Source organism: Vicia villosa, linkage group LG3 (genome assembly GCF_029867415.1).
Source record: "Vicia villosa cultivar HV-30 ecotype Madison, WI linkage group LG3, Vvil1.0, whole genome shotgun sequence".
Lineage (NCBI taxonomy): Eukaryota > Viridiplantae > Streptophyta > Magnoliopsida > Fabales > Fabaceae > Vicia > Vicia villosa.
In genome coordinates, this window is record NC_081182.1 from 131,822,580 (window position 1) to 131,843,792 (window position 21,213).

The 21,213-nt window shown below is 36.9% G+C and overlaps 2 protein-coding genes across 2 annotated transcripts; one reads left to right on the forward strand and one right to left on the reverse strand.

Annotated features, from left to right (window-relative positions):
• Nucleotides 1–2,751: 2,751 nt before the first annotated feature.
• LOC131658985 (uncharacterized) lies at nucleotides 2,752–6,012 on the reverse strand. The gene is made up of 3 exons (XM_058928231.1): nucleotides 5,987–6,012; nucleotides 5,833–5,840; nucleotides 2,752–4,535 (listed from the first exon to the last, which is right to left on the reverse strand). Exons 1-3 carry the CDS (start codon nucleotides 6,010–6,012, stop codon nucleotides 2,752–2,754), a joined length of 1,818 nt encoding a protein of 605 aa, XP_058784214.1.
• Nucleotides 6,013–6,170: 158 nt separating this feature from the next.
• Nucleotides 6,171–11,324, forward strand: LOC131658986 (uncharacterized). Its single transcript, XM_058928232.1, has 3 exons — nucleotides 6,171–6,186; nucleotides 6,278–6,307; nucleotides 11,029–11,324. Exons 1-3 carry the CDS (start codon nucleotides 6,171–6,173, stop codon nucleotides 11,322–11,324), a joined length of 342 nt encoding a protein of 113 aa, XP_058784215.1.
• Nucleotides 11,325–21,213: the final 9,889 nt, after the last annotated feature.

Consider the following 21,213-nt stretch of genomic DNA (forward strand, 5'->3'; position numbering starts at 1 on the left):
GTGGGCCGCCCCTTTTTCTCCACCCATTATTCTAAGAGACAAGTCACCATAACGGGTTTTCAATATACTATACCAAAGAGCGTCGGTACCTTGAAGGATCTTCCATCTCCATTTGTTGAGGAGGGCCACATTAAACAATGCTAAGTTTTTGACGCCCAAACCCCCCTTCTCAAAAGGAAGATTGACATCCCTCCACTTGACCCAATGAATTTTCCTCTTGTTCTCCGCTCCCCCCCATAGAAAATTGCTTTGGATAGAAGTAATTTTTTTAACCACTTTCGAAGGCATTTTGTAGAAAGACATAGTGAAAATGGATAAGGAACTAAGCACGGACTTAAGAAGAGTAATTTTACCTCCTAAATTAAGAAAGCGGTTGGTCCACCCCTCCAAACGGTTTTTCAACTTCTTTATGAGAGGATTCCAAGAAGATTCCTTTCTAGGATTGAAGCCAATAGGGATACCAAGAAAGAAAAAATTGCTATCTTCCAATTTGCAAGAGAGAACATGAGAAGCCACTTCCAAGAAATGGGCATTGGAATTAATTCCAATAAGTTTGCTCTTTTGGAAATTAATACCGAGGCCCGAAACCACTTCAAATGCACGAAGAACCACCTTAATCGCCTGAATTTGCTTCCAACAACCTTCGCCGACAAGAAGGGTGTCATCCGCAAATTGGAGAATATCAACCCCACACGAACTCATAACTTCAAATCTTTGGAAGTCTCCTACTTCGGTAGATCTTTTAACTAATCCCGTTAAACCTTCGGTAACCAAAACAAAAAGGAAAGGGGAAAGAGGGTCTCCTTGCCTCAAACCCCTAGAAACGGTGAATTCCTTAGTCGGGCTACCGTTCACAAGAATTGACATGTTACTATTAAACACCAATAGTTCCATCCACTTCAACCACCTTTGTCCAAAACCCATCCGTCTCATCATGTACCGAAGAAAATTCCAACTCACTTTGTCATATGCTTTTTCAAAATCAACTTTGAAAAGAATACAATTTTTACCTTCTTTCCTTGCATAATCTACCACCTCGTTAGCAACCAAGACACCATCAAGCAATTGCCTACCGGGAACAAAAGCACTTTGGCAATTAGAAATGATCGACGTCAACACTTTTTTACATGCAACCGACCAAACATATGGGACGATAATCGGCCAATAACTTAGTCACAACTTTGTACATGCAACCGACCAAACATATGGGACGATAATCGGCCAAAGCCACCGGATTAGATTTCTTCGGAATCAAAGTCAAAAAAGAAGAGGTGATTGCCTTCGAAATTGCATTACCTTCAAAGAAATACTCAAAATACCGAAAGAAATCTTCTTTAATAAAGTGCCAACAATTCTTTATAAAGAGAAAAGAATAGCCATCCGGACCCGGACTCTTATCCCCACCACATTCCCACACCGCTTCCTTAATTTCGGACTCTAGAAAAGGCTTCTCAAGATCCGCCGCTTCCGTACCGTTGATGGAATTAAAAGAGATTCCATCCAAGACCGGCCTATCCTCCTCCGTTTCTAAAAAATTGTGCTCGAAGTAACTAAACACCGCGTCTTTGACATCTTCAACCGACTCCGCCACACCATCCGAGGTGAAAATGGGACCCAAATGGTTTATTCTTCTCCTTTGTTTCATCATCTTATGAAAAAAACCGCTATTGGAGTCTCCCTCCTTAATCCATTTTACTCTTGATTTTTGAATAAGCATATTTTCTTTTAGACGCAAATTCCTCCAAAAATTAGCACTAGATTCCTTCCTTAAAGCTAGATTTTCGTCAAAAAAAGCATCATCAAAGGAAGCTAACCTTTCGTCGACAATGTTCAAATCCCGAACTCCTTCTTCCATATCTAATTCTATCTTCCCGAAGACCTCTTTATTCCACCTTCTTAATTTGTCTTTTAGTAAACAAAGTTTTTCCTTAAGAATAAAATCGCCTCTTCCTCCCACCTTCAAGCTTCTCCATTCTTTCTCCACAAATGGAAGGAAAGAATCATGAGAGAACCACTCGTTGTTGAATCTAAATGGCTTCGGTCCCCAATCCAATTTATCTTTCAAAATCCAAACCGGGCATTGATCCGAGATATCTCTATCGCCAATCAATTGACCAACCACTCCCCACCTAGCTACCGTACTACTAGAAACAAGAAAGCGGTCAATCCGACTCATGGATTTACCATCACCACTAAACCAAGAGAACTTTTTACCTTTGCAAGGGATATCCTCCAAACCACTTTCATCAATGAATTCCGAAAAGAGATCCATTTCAACATGATTCACCGCCACCGTCCTCCCTCTTCTTTCGTTAGAGTTTTTTATGGCATTAAAGTCCCCTCCCAAAATCCACTCACCATCTTTGAAAGCGTCTTGTAACTCCAAAAGCTTCTTCCACAATTCCTTCTTTTTGCTCAAGAGACAAGAAGAATAAATATTAACAATGTAATAGAAACTATTCTTCCACTCCACCTTTGTGCCCAAGAACCCATCACCTTTAAAGCTACTCACAACCTCCACTTTGTTTCTATCCCATAGAGTGATAATGCCTCCCGATCTACCCAAAGAGTTCGAATATGAGAAACCAATCTCCGGAGAGTTCCAAAAACTTTTAGCCCATCCGTCCTCCATACTAGTAATCTTGGTCTCTTGAATTAAGAACACGTCCGCCTTAGATTTCTTAATGATAGCGCTAATTCTCTTTCTCTTAAGAGAATTCATCCCCCCTCTTATATTTAATGAACCAATAATCATGAGGTTCTTTTAGAAAACTCCTTCCGTCCTTCCCCGTTCTCGTCTTCTATATTGACATTCTTCAAACATAATTTTTTTCCACGTCCCTCCACGTCTACCACACCCAACGCCGCAATAGCATCCCACATGTTCCCGTCAAAGTCGTTTTTCAAGAATTTCCATTGCCGCCCGTTACTTCTGACAATGTCGGATTCCTCCATGTGTTCCCCATAAAAAACAGAGCACTGAGACCCTTCCAAACTCCCCAAACCAGATTTGTAATTCACCAAAAAAGAACCTGTTTTTAATCCCTTCCCACTACTGTTTTCTTTCTTTTCGGCCTTCCTACCTCCCCCACAACATAGCGTGTTACCTCCGCCCTTTCCAGCACTGCTTACCCTATTCACAGATCTCATTTTAACCTTCTTAGAACGCAGCTTTTTGTTCGAAACAGAAACAGCCACCGCGGGAGAACAATTCACCGCAGCCAAAGAAGCAACCAGCCCCTCTGTTTCCTCCCTCCCAGCATCTGTCTGCGCAACAACCTGCACGGAAGATTCAGCACGGAACTGAGAAATGGCCTCGTCAAAGCTACCCTCTCCCGTAAAATTACCGGCCGGATGACTACCCATTATTACCTCCGCCAGAATCGGAGCAGAACTGACTTTCTGCGAAAATCCCTCATCTGCAACTCCGCCTGAAGCTGCCACACGAGAGGCCTTATCAAGCTGTTCCGGAAATAGCGCCTTATCCAAATCCTCAGGTTCGGAAAACTGCCGAATTGGATCAGAGGAATCCCCAGTTTCGAATAGTATGTCATCGCCACCATTATCATCCTGCCAATTTCCATCGGAAGAAGTGGAAGAAGACTCATGTTCATTGATTTGCGGCTTCTCGTTATTATTAGAATGCACGACCACGACATCCTCTCTCACCAGAAGAATGAAGGATTTGTTATCGATGTTGACTGTAACAGATTCTGGTATTTTGGAACTCAACTTAATCTTCACTCTGATTCTAGCCACATCATAAGCCTCTCCTTTAGAAGTCCTTTCATCCACACAAATGAAAATCCTCCACACCTCCGCTAGAGCGATGAAAAACTCCGGGTTCCACCCATGAACAGGGATGCCATAGATTCTAAGCCATACCTCTCTACTCCCATCCACCATATTTTCCTCCCACTTCTTAATCTCGGAGAACCAAGACTGCCACCAAGTCTCGCCCTCCGCAATCAAAGCATCAATGAAGCCCGGTTCCCTGTCCTCCAACAAACAAGTGCCGCCTCCCATCGGTGTGACACGAACAGCAAAAACACCCTCCATCTCTATATAAGTTTGAATGTTGAAGGCCGAACCTGGAATAAGAACTCTGCCGACATACGCTTTCCTAAGCCTCTCTTTGACAACGGTTTTGGAATTGAAGCATAAAGTTGGGTTCGTCTCCGCGACATCAACGTCAACGGCCAAACCTCCCTTGACCACCGTCGCGAACGATCTGGATCCCCTGCTAGCATTCCACCCAACTCTGCCGCTCCCTTCCCCCACTTCATTGCCTCCTTTTAAAACCCCTCCTCGGACTCCACTATTCCGAGCCACCACCCCAAAACTCCCAGTGACTCCTCCCACCTTGCCCCTGATGAAACGCGGAAGATTCGCATGAATTTTTCCCCCAGCAATCTGAATATTATCGAGCCTGACCGCAAAGAGCCTCCCGTCCTGAACGCCTGCGAATCGCGCAAAACCGAATCGCCTGCCCCTGTTGTTCTTCCTTGGGGATATAGAAACTTCCACCGCATCCCCTACACATCCAAACAGCTGGAAAAGATCCTTCGCACAGTATGAGTCTGGAAATTCAGACACGTAGAAAGACGTAATGTCTCCCACCGTCGAAGAGCGATTACTGTTGCCCCCCCCCCAAAGGAAAAGTGTCCCATTTGAGCCCCCGATTACTCAGCAATCGACGCCCAGTGACTGTCTTCCAACCTCCGATTTGACTGTGTTGTCGGAATCCACTCATGCCCTAAACCCCCCAGAAAGAGAAGCCACCGACAGAGAACCTAAAAAAACCGGAAAACCCACCGCTCCAAAGCTGAGGCCAAAGCTAATCCACTTGCAGAAAGACGAAGACGAAGAACCAACAAAGCAGAGCGAAACAACCCGGTGATACCAAAAGCCCTAAAACAATATCGGTTGATTCTTCTCACCAAGGTCCCTGAGCCCTAAAGCCAGGAATTTAAACCGAAGATGATAGGAGTCACGATACCACTCTAGAGCCCTTCAGTATCCGCCGAAGAAGCAGAAAAAAGACGCTCGAGGGATCACACCGTGAGGCTACCGGAAAGCCCCAAACGGAAAAATCATTATCGGAAATCACACATACCAATTGTAATTTTTACGAGTTTTGTAAAAACCCTTTGTTTTATATCTCTTAAATTTCATTTGGTGTGTAATTTTTCTTTCTCCGAGTGTTTTACCTCGGCCCTTTGTAATCGAGTTTGGGATTTTTGTTCTCCATTAATGAAACTTGCTTAAAAAAAAAACATACTCTTAGGCTACACGGAAAAAAACACGTGAAACAAGGTAAGTAGCTTTTGCTTAAGCTTGAGTCTCACTCTGTAGTGAACATTTTGTGAACATATTGCACTTTGCTTTACTTATGATATGATATGTCTCACCCACTTCAAAAGCTGCAACGATGAAAAACAAAATTGAAGAAAGGAATAAAATATTTCTAATTAACTTGAAAAATGTGAATTAAAGTTGAACACACACACACTTGTTATTTAATTAGAAATTAGAATGTAATAATATTTTATTTAATGAAAAGTTGTTTGAAAGTATGGAATTTGATTTTTAATTGGTTAGGAGTGGAAATATCAGGTTGGTAGTTAATAACTTTCTTATCAATCAGCGTTGTTAACAATGGTAAGATGTTTTTAATTAAAATTATCGACCTGCATGTCCAACGATTACATATTGCAGTTTGCTTTTCTCTGCGTCGAATACAAAAGAAAGTTTTACTTAAGCTTGAGTTTCACTCAGAAACAGACATACTGCACTTTGCTTTTCTCATCCTATGATATGTTTGTTGCATACTTGAAAAGCTGCAAAGTTGAAGAAAGGAATAAAAATATTAGTAAGTGACACTCGTGTTTGGAAGAGAGTATGCTCAAGGTTTTTCCAAAGTATCAGATTCATTTCTTTTCTTATATAATATAAGACAGTTACGCTTGCACTATCTGCTTAGTACCTTGGACCAACACAAGCTACTTTCATTCTGCATTTCAATCTTCAGGAATGGCAATATATTCTGCACATCATCAGAGTATGTCTCAACTTTCCTTATATATTAACAATAGATTCTCCAAATTTTGTTATAATTAACACATGTTGCAAAATGAATATATGTAGTTATGGAAATCATTGGAATAACAATGGAAGATGACAAATGTAAGTCTAAATTTTCCTTATATATTAACACTGAATAGATTCTCCACATTTTGTTTTTAATTAACAAATGTTGAAAAATGAATATATGTAGTTCCGGAGCAAGAAATGGAAGATGATCAAGGTAAGTCTAAACTTTTCCTTATATATTAACACTCAGTAACTTCTCCACATTTTTTTATTAATTAACACATGTTACAATATGAAAATATGTAGCTAAGTTCTGGGACCTAGTATTAGGAGATGATTGGGTTGAAGTAATTAACAAATACTAGTAAAGGACCCGTGCATTCGCACGGGTCACGTAAAGTCGATAAATATTAAATAAATATTATATAGTTATGATTTAAAAATGTATATTAATTTATACGAATTAACAAAAAAAATTTAATGTTGATTGTCATACAAATATTAATTTAATTTATTAAGTTGTAGTAGTTGTCAGGATATATATAGATTTGTTAATTGCTATTAAACCAAATATATGGTAGAAAAACAGGTTTGTCCCGTCGGGCATGCCTGTAATTTTTATAATTATTTATAATTTTAATTTTACAATTTTTATTAACAAATATTATAAAATAAAATATATTATATACCAAAAAAACATATTGGTTTAATAATTTGATTAGATTTAATAAATTAAATAATATTATGTTTGTTAAATTTGTGCAGTAATTTAGAAGTTATATGCTATGGTAATTCAAAAGATATTAAACATATGATCTCTAATATATTTAAGTAAATATTTTGTCGGGCCGTCAGAAAAATAGGTTCGGCCCATCGAGCATGGCTATAGTAATTAAACATATGATCTCTAATATATTTAAGTAAAAATTTTGTCGGCCCGTCAGAAAAATAGGTTCGGCCCATCAAGCATGGCTATAGTAATTCAGAAGTTATTAAACATATGATCTCTAATATCTGTTCAATTTAAGTAAATATTTTGTCAGTCGGTCAGAAAAATAGGTTCGGCCCATCGAGCATGGCAATAATTTTAAATTCTTATGTATTGTAAATTTATGGATTTTGTTGATATTATATGATTTTATCATCTAATATAAAATAAATTTAAACATAGTTAAGTTGTATAAATAACAATGGTTGAAAAACTAAAAGAAATTTTTTTGAAAAATTGAATGTGATAAGTAAATTATAAAAAATAAAATAAAATCGAATTTGGTAAGTAAATTAATTAATTTTTACGTGAGAAAATTTTAATCTCAATTTTAAACTAAAATCTTATCCTTCCATTTTTATGTGAGAAAAATCTAATCCCAATTTTAAACTTTTATGTCCCTAATTGTAATTTAATCTTATCCTTCCTAAAGAAATTATATTTTCGGCTGGTTAAGGTTGGAACAAACACCGAAATAAATTTTTGATTAATTACGTTATGTTAAGGTAACGACAATTAATATAAGGATGAATTATGTGGATTTTGACTATGAAGTGTAATAATGAAATATATTAATGGAAATACATGTATTAAAAAATAAAAAAGATTTTTTTTATTATTTTAAATTGGAATACATCAATAAAAAAATTAACAATGTTCAGCTTCAAGCCTCAGGAAAAATTAGGGGACTTTACGTCTTCTAAGACAAAATTATAATGATAAATGGACATTGGAACTAATGATTTTATAAAGATAGGAACTAAATTTTGGGAAAATCAATGGTCCATAATCATGTATTAAAATTATAGTTTAATTATTTTGGATTTTGAATACGGAGAGTTGTTGCAACAATCAAATACATTAATTGGAATATATGTATTAAAAAATTTCATTTACATTTTGAATACAGGTATTAATTACGTTTATCAAATACATTAATTGGAATACAATATTAGCCCCTCTTTTACCATATATGGAAAATTTACCTTATATATAGGTTATAATGTTTATTATTTTAAAAATTAATTAGAAATTTAGTAAAAAATTACAATTAAGGAAATTATACCAAAGCCATTATAATTAAGGGTATAATATTATATTAACTTTGACAATAATACTAATATGATTTTATAATTAGTATTTAATAAAAAAATATAGTCATAAATGGAATCAAAAAGATATGACACAAAAAGATCTATTCTATTTAATAGAAAGTAAATAAATTCTTTTTACGGTATTAATCAAAAACAAATATTTTTAGAATTTCTTTAAAAAAATTAACATTTTATTATAAAAAATACAAAGTTATATTACATGTATTAAAATTATATTATCTCATTCTTTAGAATAAATATTAACATTTTATTATAAATAATAATAATAATAATAATAATATTAATAATAATAATAATAATAATAATAATAATAATAATAATAAAGCTTTGTAGTTTCTTTTTTTTGAGTTTCGGCCCTCTCCTTTACCCAAAAAAAATTATATTATCTCATTCAATAAAAAATTATATATTATTGTGAAATTACATTAGCCTTTGAAATTATTTACTACCAAAGATATTTGAAATTTTTTAAGTATATTTAAAAAATTATATTATTAAGTATCAGTTTACATATTCCTAATACCAAATTAAAATATATCATTAATATTCCTAACATTTTATTAGATCTATTCAATAAAATATTGGTGTATCTTAAATATACTTAATTGAATCCTTAATATATACCGTAAAACTCAAAATATATTGAACATTAATATTCCTAACATTAAATATGATTTTATAATTAGTATTTAATAATAAAAAAATATAGTCATAAATGGAATAAAAAAGATATGACACAAAAAAATTTATTCTATTTAATAGAAAGTAAATAAATTCTTTTTACGATATTAATCAAAAACAAATATTTTTCGAATTTCTTTAAAAAAAATTAACATTTTATTATAAAAAATACAAAGTTATATTACATGTATTAAAATTATATTATCTCATTCTTTAGAATAAATATTAACATTTTATAATAAATAATAATAATAATAAAGCTTTGTAGTTTTTTTTTTGAGTTTCGGCCCTCTCTTTTACCCAAAAAAAAATTATATTATCTCATTCAATAAAAAATTATATATTATTGTAAAATTACATTAGCCTTTGAAATTATTTACTACCAAAGATATTTGAAATTTTTTAAGTATATTTAAAAAATTATATTATTAAGTATCAGTTTACATATTCCTAACACCAAATTAAAATATATCATTAATATTCCTAACATTTTATTAGATCTATTCAATAAAATATTAGTGTATCTTAAATATACTTTATTAGATCAATCAGGAAAAATGTATTATAATTTTGAATCAGTAAAAATATATTTTAATTATTGCTGCAAAACAAAATGGGAAATATAATAATTAAAATTGAGAAGTCTAAAAGATATCCATTCCAGTGATATAATGAATAATAAAATGGTAAACAACAGTGAGTCCAATTTTCATATTAAATGGTTTCTAAACAAAATAGATCTAAAACTACTTCAAAAACCACAATGTTCCGTCGCCTGATTGAGACAAATGGTGCTAATCAAACATGTAGCAGAAACATTGTAGATCGGTTTATAAGGTTCAACTCTTTCTTGACTAAAGGCCATAACTTTTTCAACAATGTCCTAAAATAAAAAAAGAAAGAGAAAAACATCAATTGAAAACAAAAATACAATAAAGTAACCATATTTTTTTTATATTAAACCAAAACAATATAATCAACATTTTTTCTATTTAGGATTTCTTGGTAACTCGAAAAGCTTAGATAAAATATTGTCATCATTCTTCCCTGTGCTCCATCTCTTCAATCTGCAACATTGTTAAGCAAAGTGAGAACCTTTTAAACAGCTTAGAAGCAAAAACGATCTAAAGCAAAAATGAAAGTGATTTAGTGTGAACTAAACAAAAACAAATTTTTTATGATTGGTTCATAAGTTCAAATCAACAAAAACTGAATTGATATGAAAACACAAAAAGAAATATGAATCAAATTATAAAAATATGATATAACTGTAAATAAATCAGAAACAACATAAACATATGTTGTGTTTAACTTATCAGAAACAGAGTTTTAGATTTTGCGGAAATCTCAACAAAGTATGGAAAACATGAGAAAAGAGAATGGATTAAGAACGACTTGGAAATCGCATGTTGTACCAAATCAAACTTAAACAAAATAGCATGTTGTTCCAAATCGAACGCGAATAGAAATTCTAACCCTAGTTTGCATAAGAAGGAGAAAATCTGAAAAATTCTGGGAACACGTTGAAGATAGAAGGAGAAAATCTGAAAAATTATGGGAACACGTTGAAGATAGAAGGTAGAAAATCTTAATAATTCGATGGGAACACGTTGAAGATGAAAAGCAACAATACCGTAATGAAGAATTGATTGAAGAAAATCTGAAACTCGGTGGACATCAAATGCCAAAATTTATAGATTTATGAGAGTATGTTTTGAAGGATTTTGCAGAAGTCTAAGAGGGTGAAGAATGAAAATATTTTGTACCGTTCCAAGGTTGTTTCTGAAAAAAGCATGCTGCAAATTGATTTGTTCAAAGGGTGTTTAATTGTTTTGGACGGAAGAAGTAATTACGGTAGTTATAGGATAGTAATGGTTTGTAGATTAGGGTTTGTTGGTTGAAGCGTGGAGGAGGTTTTGCTGTATTCCAAGGAAGATTTCACAATTCCAAAAAAAGGCATCACGTTAGTAATAATGAGGGGAAAAAATGGATAATTGAAAGGTTACCAAATGATTAAAAAATTTATTTATTAATTAAAGTAGTAAAGGAGATGCAATTACATCTATGTCCCCGTTTATCACCCTCAAATTGGTGATTAGAGGGATAATGATAGAATTTCATATGTCTTCTACTTTATTATATTAAAAGTAGACAAGGAAGATAGTAATTTTCACAAGATAGATATCGTGGGAAGAGGAACAGCATTACACGTGGCAGTAAGCATCAGACGCAAAGAAGTAGTGGAAAGTCTTGTAGAAGCAATCGAAAAGCTTGGGGATGAAAGTAGTTTGAAAATAAGAAATGAAATAGGTGCTACTCCTCTTCATGTTGCAGCATATGCAGGATTCCTAGATGTGTGTAAACTTATAATTAGAAAAGAAGATCAAAGGAAATATTTGATTCAAGTGAAAAATTTTGACGGGAAACACCACTTTTTTGGGTTGTGAATGCCCGTCAAATGTCAGTGTTTCCATATCTCCAACAGTTTTATCCTCTTGATCTCAAGATTACTATCGATAACAATGTTACTACCATCCTTCATGTTTTTTTTTGTGTAAGCAAGATATATTAAAACGGAGAACTAAGGGTTCTCCAACCTGATTACACAGAGAAACGGGATAACCCGACAAAAAAGAAAGATTACAAACCAATTAAAACTACGACAAAAAATGCAAAGGATCCATGCAAAATTCGTAGAAAGAATAATTGGGGTAAGTAATTTTCCCGCAAAAAGACCACCTCCAAACCAAGTGCTTAATGTTCCAAACCGTATTATTCACATTCCATTCTTCCTTCCGAAAGCAAATACCATTCCTAACCATCCAAATTATCCACGTGGTAGCTAGCCAAACCACTCCCAACTTCCTATGCTTAACTTTTTTACTACGAAAAAAAGAGTGCCAATCCATAAAATTCGATAAACACTCATCATCTACCGTGTCCCCTTTACCAACCCAACACGCAACCTCACTCCAAATATTTTTCACCACCAAGCAACCAAAAAATAAATGATTGCAAGTCTCTAAACAAAGACCGCAAAACAAGCATTTAGAATCCTCTAAAGAAAAAGAAATACCTCGGAAATTCAACAAATCTTTCACCGGAAGCCTATTAAGGAATAGTCTCCAACCGAATGCCTTGAATTTAAAAGGAACTTCCAATTTCCACAACAATATGAAAGCACCATCGTTCCTAATGGGGGGCCAAAACGAAAGCGGAGTTTGTTGTAGAAATCGTAACAAGAAGCAACCGAAAAAACCTTATCATCGGCATTATTCCACACAACGGAATCTTTTCCCTCCGACCAACCGCTAAAATCCGCCACCTTCCCTTTAAAATCCGCCAAAGTCTCCTCCAACCGCAATTCTTCCACCTCCACCTCGGATAAACCGAAATCCCCCCAATTCCACACACCATCATTCCACCCTCCCATGGCCGCCACCGAAACAAACTTCAACCGGGTCATGGCATAAAAATCCGGGAACAAATCTTTCAAAGTAAAGTCACCCAACCACCTCGCCTCCCAAAAAGGAGTGGAAAAACCATTATGGACGGAAAACCTACACAAATCAACAATTGGATCAAGAGAAGAAGAAGAATTAATTTTTAAGATATCCTTCCACCAAAATGAACACTTTGAAAGGGCTTTATTAGCTCCTTCACTCCCGAACATTTTGGAAGTAACGTCACCATACCGAGAGTTCAAAACTTTAAACCACAAAGTATCTTGCCCTTGAATAATCCGCCATCTCCATTTGTTAAGAAGAGCCAAATTAAAAGAGAATAAATTTTTGACTCCTAACCCCCCTTTATGCAAAGGAAGCGTGACCTCCTCCCACCTAACCCAATGAATCTTCCTTCTTTCCTCAACGCCTCCCCATAAAAATTTACTTTGAATACTAGTAATCTTCTTTGCCACTTTTCTCGGAATTTTGTAAAAAGATAAGGTAAAAATGGCCAAAGAGCTTAGCACGGACTTTAGAAGAGTAATCCTACCACCCAAGTTTAAAAAACGGTTCGACCACCCCTCCAAACGATTCTTTAACTTAGACAAAAGAGGACTCCAAGTAGCTTCTTTCCTCGGATTGAACCCAATGGGGATTCCAAGGAAATAAAAATTGCTCTCTTCCAATTTACAAGAAAAGAATTGAGAAACCGCTTCCAAAAAGTGATGATTAGAATTAATCCCAATCAACTTGCTTTTTTGGTAATTAATTCCAAGACCCGACACAAGCTCGAAAGCCCGAAGCACCGCTCTCAAAGCCCACACGTGTTTCCAATTACTCTCACCCACAATTAAAGTGTCATCCGCGAATTGAAGCATCTCAACCGGACAATTACCATTAATCTTGAAACTTTGAAAATCCCCCATCTCTATAGATTTTTTAACAATTCCCGAGAGGCCCTCCGCAACTAAAACAAAAAGAAAGGGGGAAAGAGGATCTCCTTGTCTCAACCCTCTACTCACCTCGAACTCCTTCGTAGGACAACCGTTAACTAAAACGGACATGTTGCTTTTAAACACGAGAGAGTCCATCCATTTCAACCACCTCTCGCCAAAACCCATCTTAGTTAACATGTATCTCAAGAATTTCCAACTCACCTTATCATATGCTTTTTCAAAATCTACCTTAAATAAAATGCACTCTTTTCCTTCCTTTCTCGCATAATCCACTACCTCATTAGCCACCACCACACCGTCCAACAAGTACCTACCGGGGACAAAAGCACTTTGACACGGTGAAATAATAGAATTAAGCACCCCTTTTAATCTCCCCGCCAAAAGCTTCGCCACCACTTTGTAAAGGCATCCCACTAAGCAAATGGGCCTATAATCGTCTAATCCAATAGGATTATTAGATTTCGGAATTAAAGTTAAAAAAGATGAAGTGATTACCTTAGCAATGGGTCTACCAAGGTAGAAGTAATTGAAGAACTTGATAAAATCTTCTTTGACAACATTCCAACACTTTTTAAAGAAAAGGAAAGAGTAGGCGTCCGGCCCCGGGCTCTTAGAATCACCACATTCCCACACCGCCTCCTTTATCTCGCTTTCTAGAAAAGGTTTCTCAATATCCATCGCTTCTTCCCTACTTATTGAATTGAAAGGAATGCCTTCTAACACCGGTCTATCCTCCTCCGCTTCAATGAATTTGTTCCCGAAGTGTTTAAACACCTCCTCCCTCACATCCTCCACCGACTCCACCATACTTCCCGATGCACAAATCGGACCAATATGATTAAGTCTTCTTCTATTCTTCATGACTTTGTGAAAAAGACCGCTATTAGAATCACCCTCCTTAAGCCATTTCAATCTAGATTTTTGAAGAAGCATGTTCTCTTTAATTCTCAAGTTCCGCCAAAAACAACTAGTTGCCTTTTTTCTTATATCCACATTCTCATCAAGAAAATTAGGAGAAAAAGAGTTAGAAAAAGAGGCTAACCTATCATCGGCATGGTTAATCTCGGCAACTCCCTCCGCTATCTCCAAATCTATTTTACCAAAGACTTCGGAATTCCACTTTTTGAGTTTGTCTTTTAGGATTCTAAGCTTTTCTTTCAAAACAAAGTCGCCTCTTCCTTCCACCTTCAAAGATTTCCACTCTTTTTCAACAAAAGGGATAAAAGAATCAAAAGAAAACCATTCATTGTTAAATTTGAATGGTTTCGGCCTCCAATTATATTTATCCGTCATGATCCATATGGGGCAATGATCCGAAACATCTCTATCCCCTATGAATTTACCAACTACCTCCCACCTATTCACCACGGTGTTAGATAATAAGAAACGGTCTATCCGGCTCATAGACTTACCGTCACCACTAAACCACGAATATTTCTTCCCTTTGCACGGAATATCAACCAAAGAACTCTTGAAGATGAACTCCTCAAAAAGCTCCATCTCCTTCTTGAGACAACCACTTCCTCTCCCTTTTCTTTCTCTACCATTTTTGGTTGCATTGAAATCCCCTCCTATTATCCATTCCCCATCACTATACTTATCCTTCAAGTCAAGTAATTTGTCCCACAAAGCCTTCTTCTTACGTAAATCACAAGATGAATAAACATTCACAACGTAGTAACTATCATCCTTCCAACAAAGCTTCAAACCCAAATAGCCTTCACCTTTAAAGCTAAAAAGAACGTCCATATTACTCTTCTTCCACATAGTAATCAAGCCGCCCGATCTACCCACCGAGTTTGAAAAGGAAAAATTTATCTCCGGATGTCTCCACAAACTCTTGGCCAAGTTCTCATCCATATTGATGATTTTTGTTTCTTGAAGAAAAAAAATATCCGCATTTCCTTTGTCAATCAAAGTACTAATACGCCTTCTCTTGAGCGCATTAGCTCCCCCTCTAATATTCAAAGAACCGATAATCATTGTCCCGGTTTAGTGTGCTCCTTCCTTCTATCCAATAATGCCTCTCGCCCCTTTTCCAACTCCTCAATTCTACAAACAAGATTGTTCCTCCCCTTCTCATCAACAACTCCCAATGCCACTATAGCCTCCCATAATTTCTCTCCAACATCCTTTTTAAGGAAATCCCACTGCCTGCCATTGTTCCTACAAATGTCCGATTCCTCCGGGTGATTCCCGTAGCACACCGAACCAAAACTGCCCCCAGTCTGTGCCGCTACTGTTTTGCAAAGATGCTGCCCCGAAGGTTTTGAAATAAACTTCCGCCCCCCTGCCTACATCTCAGAGAGCTGACCCCAATATCTTCCACCCTCCTGTACCGCACCTTTTTATGTCCTGAATGTAACCCCAATCCACCCAAAGAACACAACACCCTGGATTGAGAAGATAAAATTGGCCCCACCTCCTTAGAACCATTCTCGGGTTGCCCTCCCATAACATGACCAAAACCGGCTGATGCATCACTTCCAGAACAAATAAGAGTTTCCCTGGCCAAACAACCTTTAGCACTACCCCGAACCTTCAGCCCATTCTGCATAACAAGCGGTAAACACGGTTCCAAAACCGTCTCCTCATCCTTCTCACTGTGACCAGAAGATGCAGCAATCGCTGGGTGCACTCCATTAGAAGACAGATTTGTATTGCCGGATACAACCTTCCGGCGCTCAGCTGCCCGCGGAAGATTCCTGAAATTATTAACAGCAGAATCGAAAAGGCCTAAAGCCTGAGTCGCGGACTGTCCAACCATACCAGCATAAGAGCCCTTCGCATTCACAAAATCAGCCGCTACGGTAGGGTTTTCCTCAACGGAATTCCTCTTCGCTCCACCTTCAGCAATGCCATTTCCGTCCAGAGGATGTTCATCGGAGAACTGCTCGATGCTATCAGACACACTTCCCTCCACACCGTCGTTCTCGTTCAGCCAAACATCCCCCGAGTCAGAAGAACTACTGGCCAAAGACTTGCCCATCAAAGACTTGGGCGAAATTCGAAACTGACCCTGAGCCTCCTCTCTGATAAACAACTCGAAGTCCAGCCCATCGATAGAAGAAGTGATCGAAACGGGAATCACAGATGCGATGGGCAGACTAACCAAAATTCTTGCAACGTCGAAGACATCTCCTTTCGCCGTGGCTTCATCAATGCAAATAAATCTTCCCCAGCATTCCGCTAAAGAGATAAAGAAATTAGGACTCCAAGCGTGAAGCGGAATGCCATAAATACTAAGCCAGACGTCCCTATTCGTTTCCACCGCAACCGCCTCCCATTTCTTAATCTCCGAGAACCAACTCTTCCACCAAACCTCACCTTCGCCGATTAAGTCTTCTATAAAACCTTCCTCTAATTCCTCTAACAAACAAGAATTGCTGCCCAAAGGAGAGACTTTGATCGCATACACACCTTCCATTTCAAAATAGGTTTGAATCCTGTGAGCCGACCCCGGAACACAAACGTTGCCGACATACGCTTTAGCTAATCTACCTCTGATCTCAGCAGAGGATTGATATACCAAAGGAATGTTACCCTTCACCTTCGCGCCGGTAGGAGAAAGAACAGGGCAAACAGCTTCTGCGAACGAGCGGTTTTTCTTCACAAACACCTGCCTGACCTGAGGCTTGTTCACACCTGAAACCCGAGCCCCGTAGGATCCCAGGTTGCTGTTAGAACAAGATTTGTTCTTATCAATTATCTTAGTTTTGATGATAACAATAATATGAATTTTGCTTAAGATAATATGGTACTCTAATCCAATGCAATTTCCCTTTCAGGAAATATATATAAAGAGTACGCATAATTCAGCGCTCAGAAGTTGTGTCTCAAATGGTTCAGCATGCAACATCAGAACATGGTCTGGCAAGACATCAGAAGATGGTCGAAGCAGAATCAGAACATGGGTCTATGAAAGCATCAGAAGAACATGAGATCAGAAGCACTGAAGATCAGAAGATGGTATCACGCAACAGAAGCACTTCAAGATCAGAAGATCAGAAGATGCTATGCACCAAGCTGTTTTGACTCTGATGATATTCAAACGTCGTATTCACAAACATCAGATCAGAAGGAAGTACAGGTGGCAGACTACGCTGACTGACAAAAGGAACGTTAAAGCTACTAAAGGCAACGTCAGTAGACACAGCGTGAACAAGGCTCGAGGTAGTTGACAAAAGCGTATAACATTAAATGCAATGCTGTACGGAACACGCAAAGCATTAAATGCACTCAACGGTCATCTTCTCAACGCCTATAAATATGAAGTTCTGATGAGAAGCAAGGTTACCAATTCTTAACAACTCTGAACGAAAATAAACTTGCTGAAACGCTATTCAATCAAAGCTCAGAATCTTCATCAACTCACTACATTGCTGTTGTAATATCTTAGTGAGATTAAGCTTAAACGATAAGAGAAATATCACAGTTTGTGATTATAGCTTTTAAGAAGCATTTGTAAACTCTTGTATAGATTACATTAAGTTGTAAGGAACTAGAGTGATCGTGTGATCAGTATACTCTAGGAAGTCTTAGCAGTTGGCTGAGCAGTTTGTAACTAGAGTGATCAGGTTGATCAGTAGACTCTAGAAAAGTCTTAGAAGTTGTCTAAGCAGTTGTTCCTGGAGTGATCAAGTTGTGATCAGAATACTCTAGAAGACTTAGTCGTGGACTAAGTGGAAAACCATTGTAATCCGTGCGATTAGTGGATTAAATCCTCAGGTTGAGGTAAATCATCTCTGCGGGGGTGGACTGGAGTAGCTTCGTTAACAGCGAACCAGGATAAAAATAATTGTGCAATTTATTTTTATCGTCCAAGATTTAAAGTCACACTTATTCAATCCCCCCCTTTCTAAGTGTTTTTCTATCCTTCAATTGGCATCAGAGCGCCGGTTCTAAGGTGCAAGCACTTAACCGTGTTTAGAAAAGATTCAGGAAGAGAAAAACGCTTCATTTAAAAGATGGCTGGTGAAACTCCGACAAATCCACCTGCATCTACATCTGGCTCTGCTGAGCAATACAACGGTAACAATGGTTATACAAGACCGCCGGTATTTGAGGGTGAAAACTTTGAATACTGGAAAGATAAACTGGAAAGTTACTTTCTTGGTCTAGATGGTGATCTATGGGATCTTCTGATGGATGGTTACAAACATCCAGTAAATGCCAGTGGCGTAAAGCTGACAAGGCAAGAAATGAATGATGATCAAAAGAAGCATTTCAGGAATCATCATAAATGCAGAACTGTTTTGCTGAATGCTATTTCTCATGTTGAGTATGAGAAAATATCAAACAGGGAAACAGCCTATGATATATATGAGTCCTTGAAAATGACTCATGAAGGAAATGCTCAAGTCAAGGAGACAAAAGCTCTTGCCTTAATCCAGAAGTATGAAGCCTTCAAGATGGAGGATGATGAGGACATTGAAAAGATGTTTTCGAGATTTCAAACTCTGACTGCTGGATTGAGAGTTCTTGACAAAGGATACACCAAGGCTGATCATGTAAAGAAGATCATCAGAAGCTTACCCAGAAGATGGGGTCCGATGGTGACTGCATTCAAGATTGCGAAGAATCTGAATGAAGTTTCTCTGGAAGAGCTTATCAGTGCCTTGAGAAGTCATGAAATAGAGCTGGACGCAAATGAGCCTCAAAAGAAAGGTAAGTCTATTGCATTAAAATCAAATATCAAGAAATGCACTAACGCTTTTCAGGCTAGAGAAGAAGATCCTGAAGAATCAGAATCTGAAGAAGAAGATGAACTGTCCATGATTTCCAGAAGGGTAAATCAACTCTGGAAGAGCAAGCAAAGGAAGTTCAGAGGCTTCAGAAGTTCAAAGAGATTTGAACATGGAGAATCTTCTGATGAAAGAAGATCTGACAAGAAGAAGGTCATGTGCTATGAATGCAATGAGCCAGGACACTTCAGAAATGAATGTCCAAATCTTCAGAAGGAAAATCCCAAAAAGAAGTTTCATAAGAAGAAAGGTCTTATGGCAACCTGGGATGAGTCAGAAGATGATTCAGAAGATGAGCAGGCCAACTGTGCGCTGATGGCGACAGAAGATGACGGATCAGAATCTACATCAGAATCAGATTCTGAAGAGGTATTTTCTGAACTTACTAGAGATGAGTTAGTTTCCGGATTAACTGAACTTCTGGAATCCAAGTCTCAGATTTGTATCAAATACAAAAAGCTGAAAAAGCTATTTGAATTTGAAACAAAGAGGCTTGAATTGGAAAATTCTGAATTGAAAGATAAACTTTTAAAATTATCCAATGATGTTGGATCTCCTTCTAATTCAGAAAAATCCACTCCTAGTCTAAACCATATTCTGAAAGAATATGATTTAAGTTTCAGGAAGTTCTTATCTAGAAGTATTGGCAGAAGTCAGCTAGCTTCTATGATATATGCCGTATCTGGAAACAAAAGAGTTGGCATTGGTTATGAGGGTGAAACCCCATACAAACTTGAACCTGTTGATGAAATGAAACTCACATACAAGCCATTGTATGATCAGTTCAAGTATGGCCACTCTCATGATATTAGGCACACTTCACATGCACAAAGTTTTCACATAACACACACCAAGAAGCATGTGACACAACCTAGGAAATATCACGAAACTCATATTAAAAATTATCATGCTGTTCCTCCTATTGCTTATAATGTCAAACCCAAGTTCAATCAGAACTTGAGAAAATCTAACAAGAAAGGACCCAAGAAGATGTGGGTACCAAAGAAAAAGATTATTTCTTTTGCAGATTCTCTTGATAACAAAGAAGACAACATTCAACATGACATGACACCTGGACTCAAGTTGCTCTCAACACTTGAAGGGAAGAAAGATTGTCTTCCAAGTTCTGGTTCTTAAATCTGTTGAAGAAACTATGTTTGTAGGAATTCAGAAAAGAAGCTTATTAGTCTTGGAACCATCTATGATGTTTGCCTCTAAGGCTTTGATGTTTCTTTCTTGAGTATTCTGAATGCTCTAAATGCTACAGAATATACAACATTGAAACATTGATTGTGGACAAATCAATAAACATCTGTTTTGATGATAAACTTGTTTCTGATGAAACAAAGAGCTTAAGAATTTCTGCAGATACAGTTTTGTCTTATCAGAAGCTGCAGAACAAAGAAGTAAACCTCCAGAAGCTGTGTACATCAGAAGTAATGGATCAGAAGATCATTCAGACTTATATCAGCACACTTCAGAAGGAGTATTTCCAGAAGAGAAATTAGATCAATTCAGAAGCAGTAATCAGAATTTGAAGGCGTAAAATCTCTCTGATATTTACAGCTGTCATCTATTATCTGATGATGAACACGTGTCTGTACGGTTTGTACAAAGCGTGCAGTTGAAAAGACGCCGACCTAGGTAACTGTATTAAATCATTTCATTTACTGTGTTCTCTCTCCTAATGTCATTTCTCATTAAATGCATAATGATTTCTTTTTAAATCTTTTAAATAACCCGCTTCATCTTCATTCCCACTTTTTCTCTCTTTCTCTCTCTTTTGTGCATTCACCTCGTTGCATCTCTCTTCAAACCCTAGTTCTTGATTTGATCTCAAAGCATTATCATAATGAATCCATCTTCTCGTTCATCAATCTCTAAAGATAGTATCACTTCCACACAGAACCGGTTAAGCAAAAATGATGCTCCGTTGAAAACATGCTTAATACCCACGAAAGAACTGGAAGTTCTATGTGAATCGGCTGTGGACGTCAACAACCTTAAAGCAAATGGCTTTCAGTGTGATGCAAGAATCTTTGAGCAAGGATGGTCTAAATATCTTGATAGATTGGTTGGTCCAATTTATCCTGAACTTGTAAAGGAGTTTTGGGTACATGCAACAGTTACCCCAACTGCCATCATTTCATTCGTGCTAGGGCATGAAGTGACTATCACTGAGAAACTCAT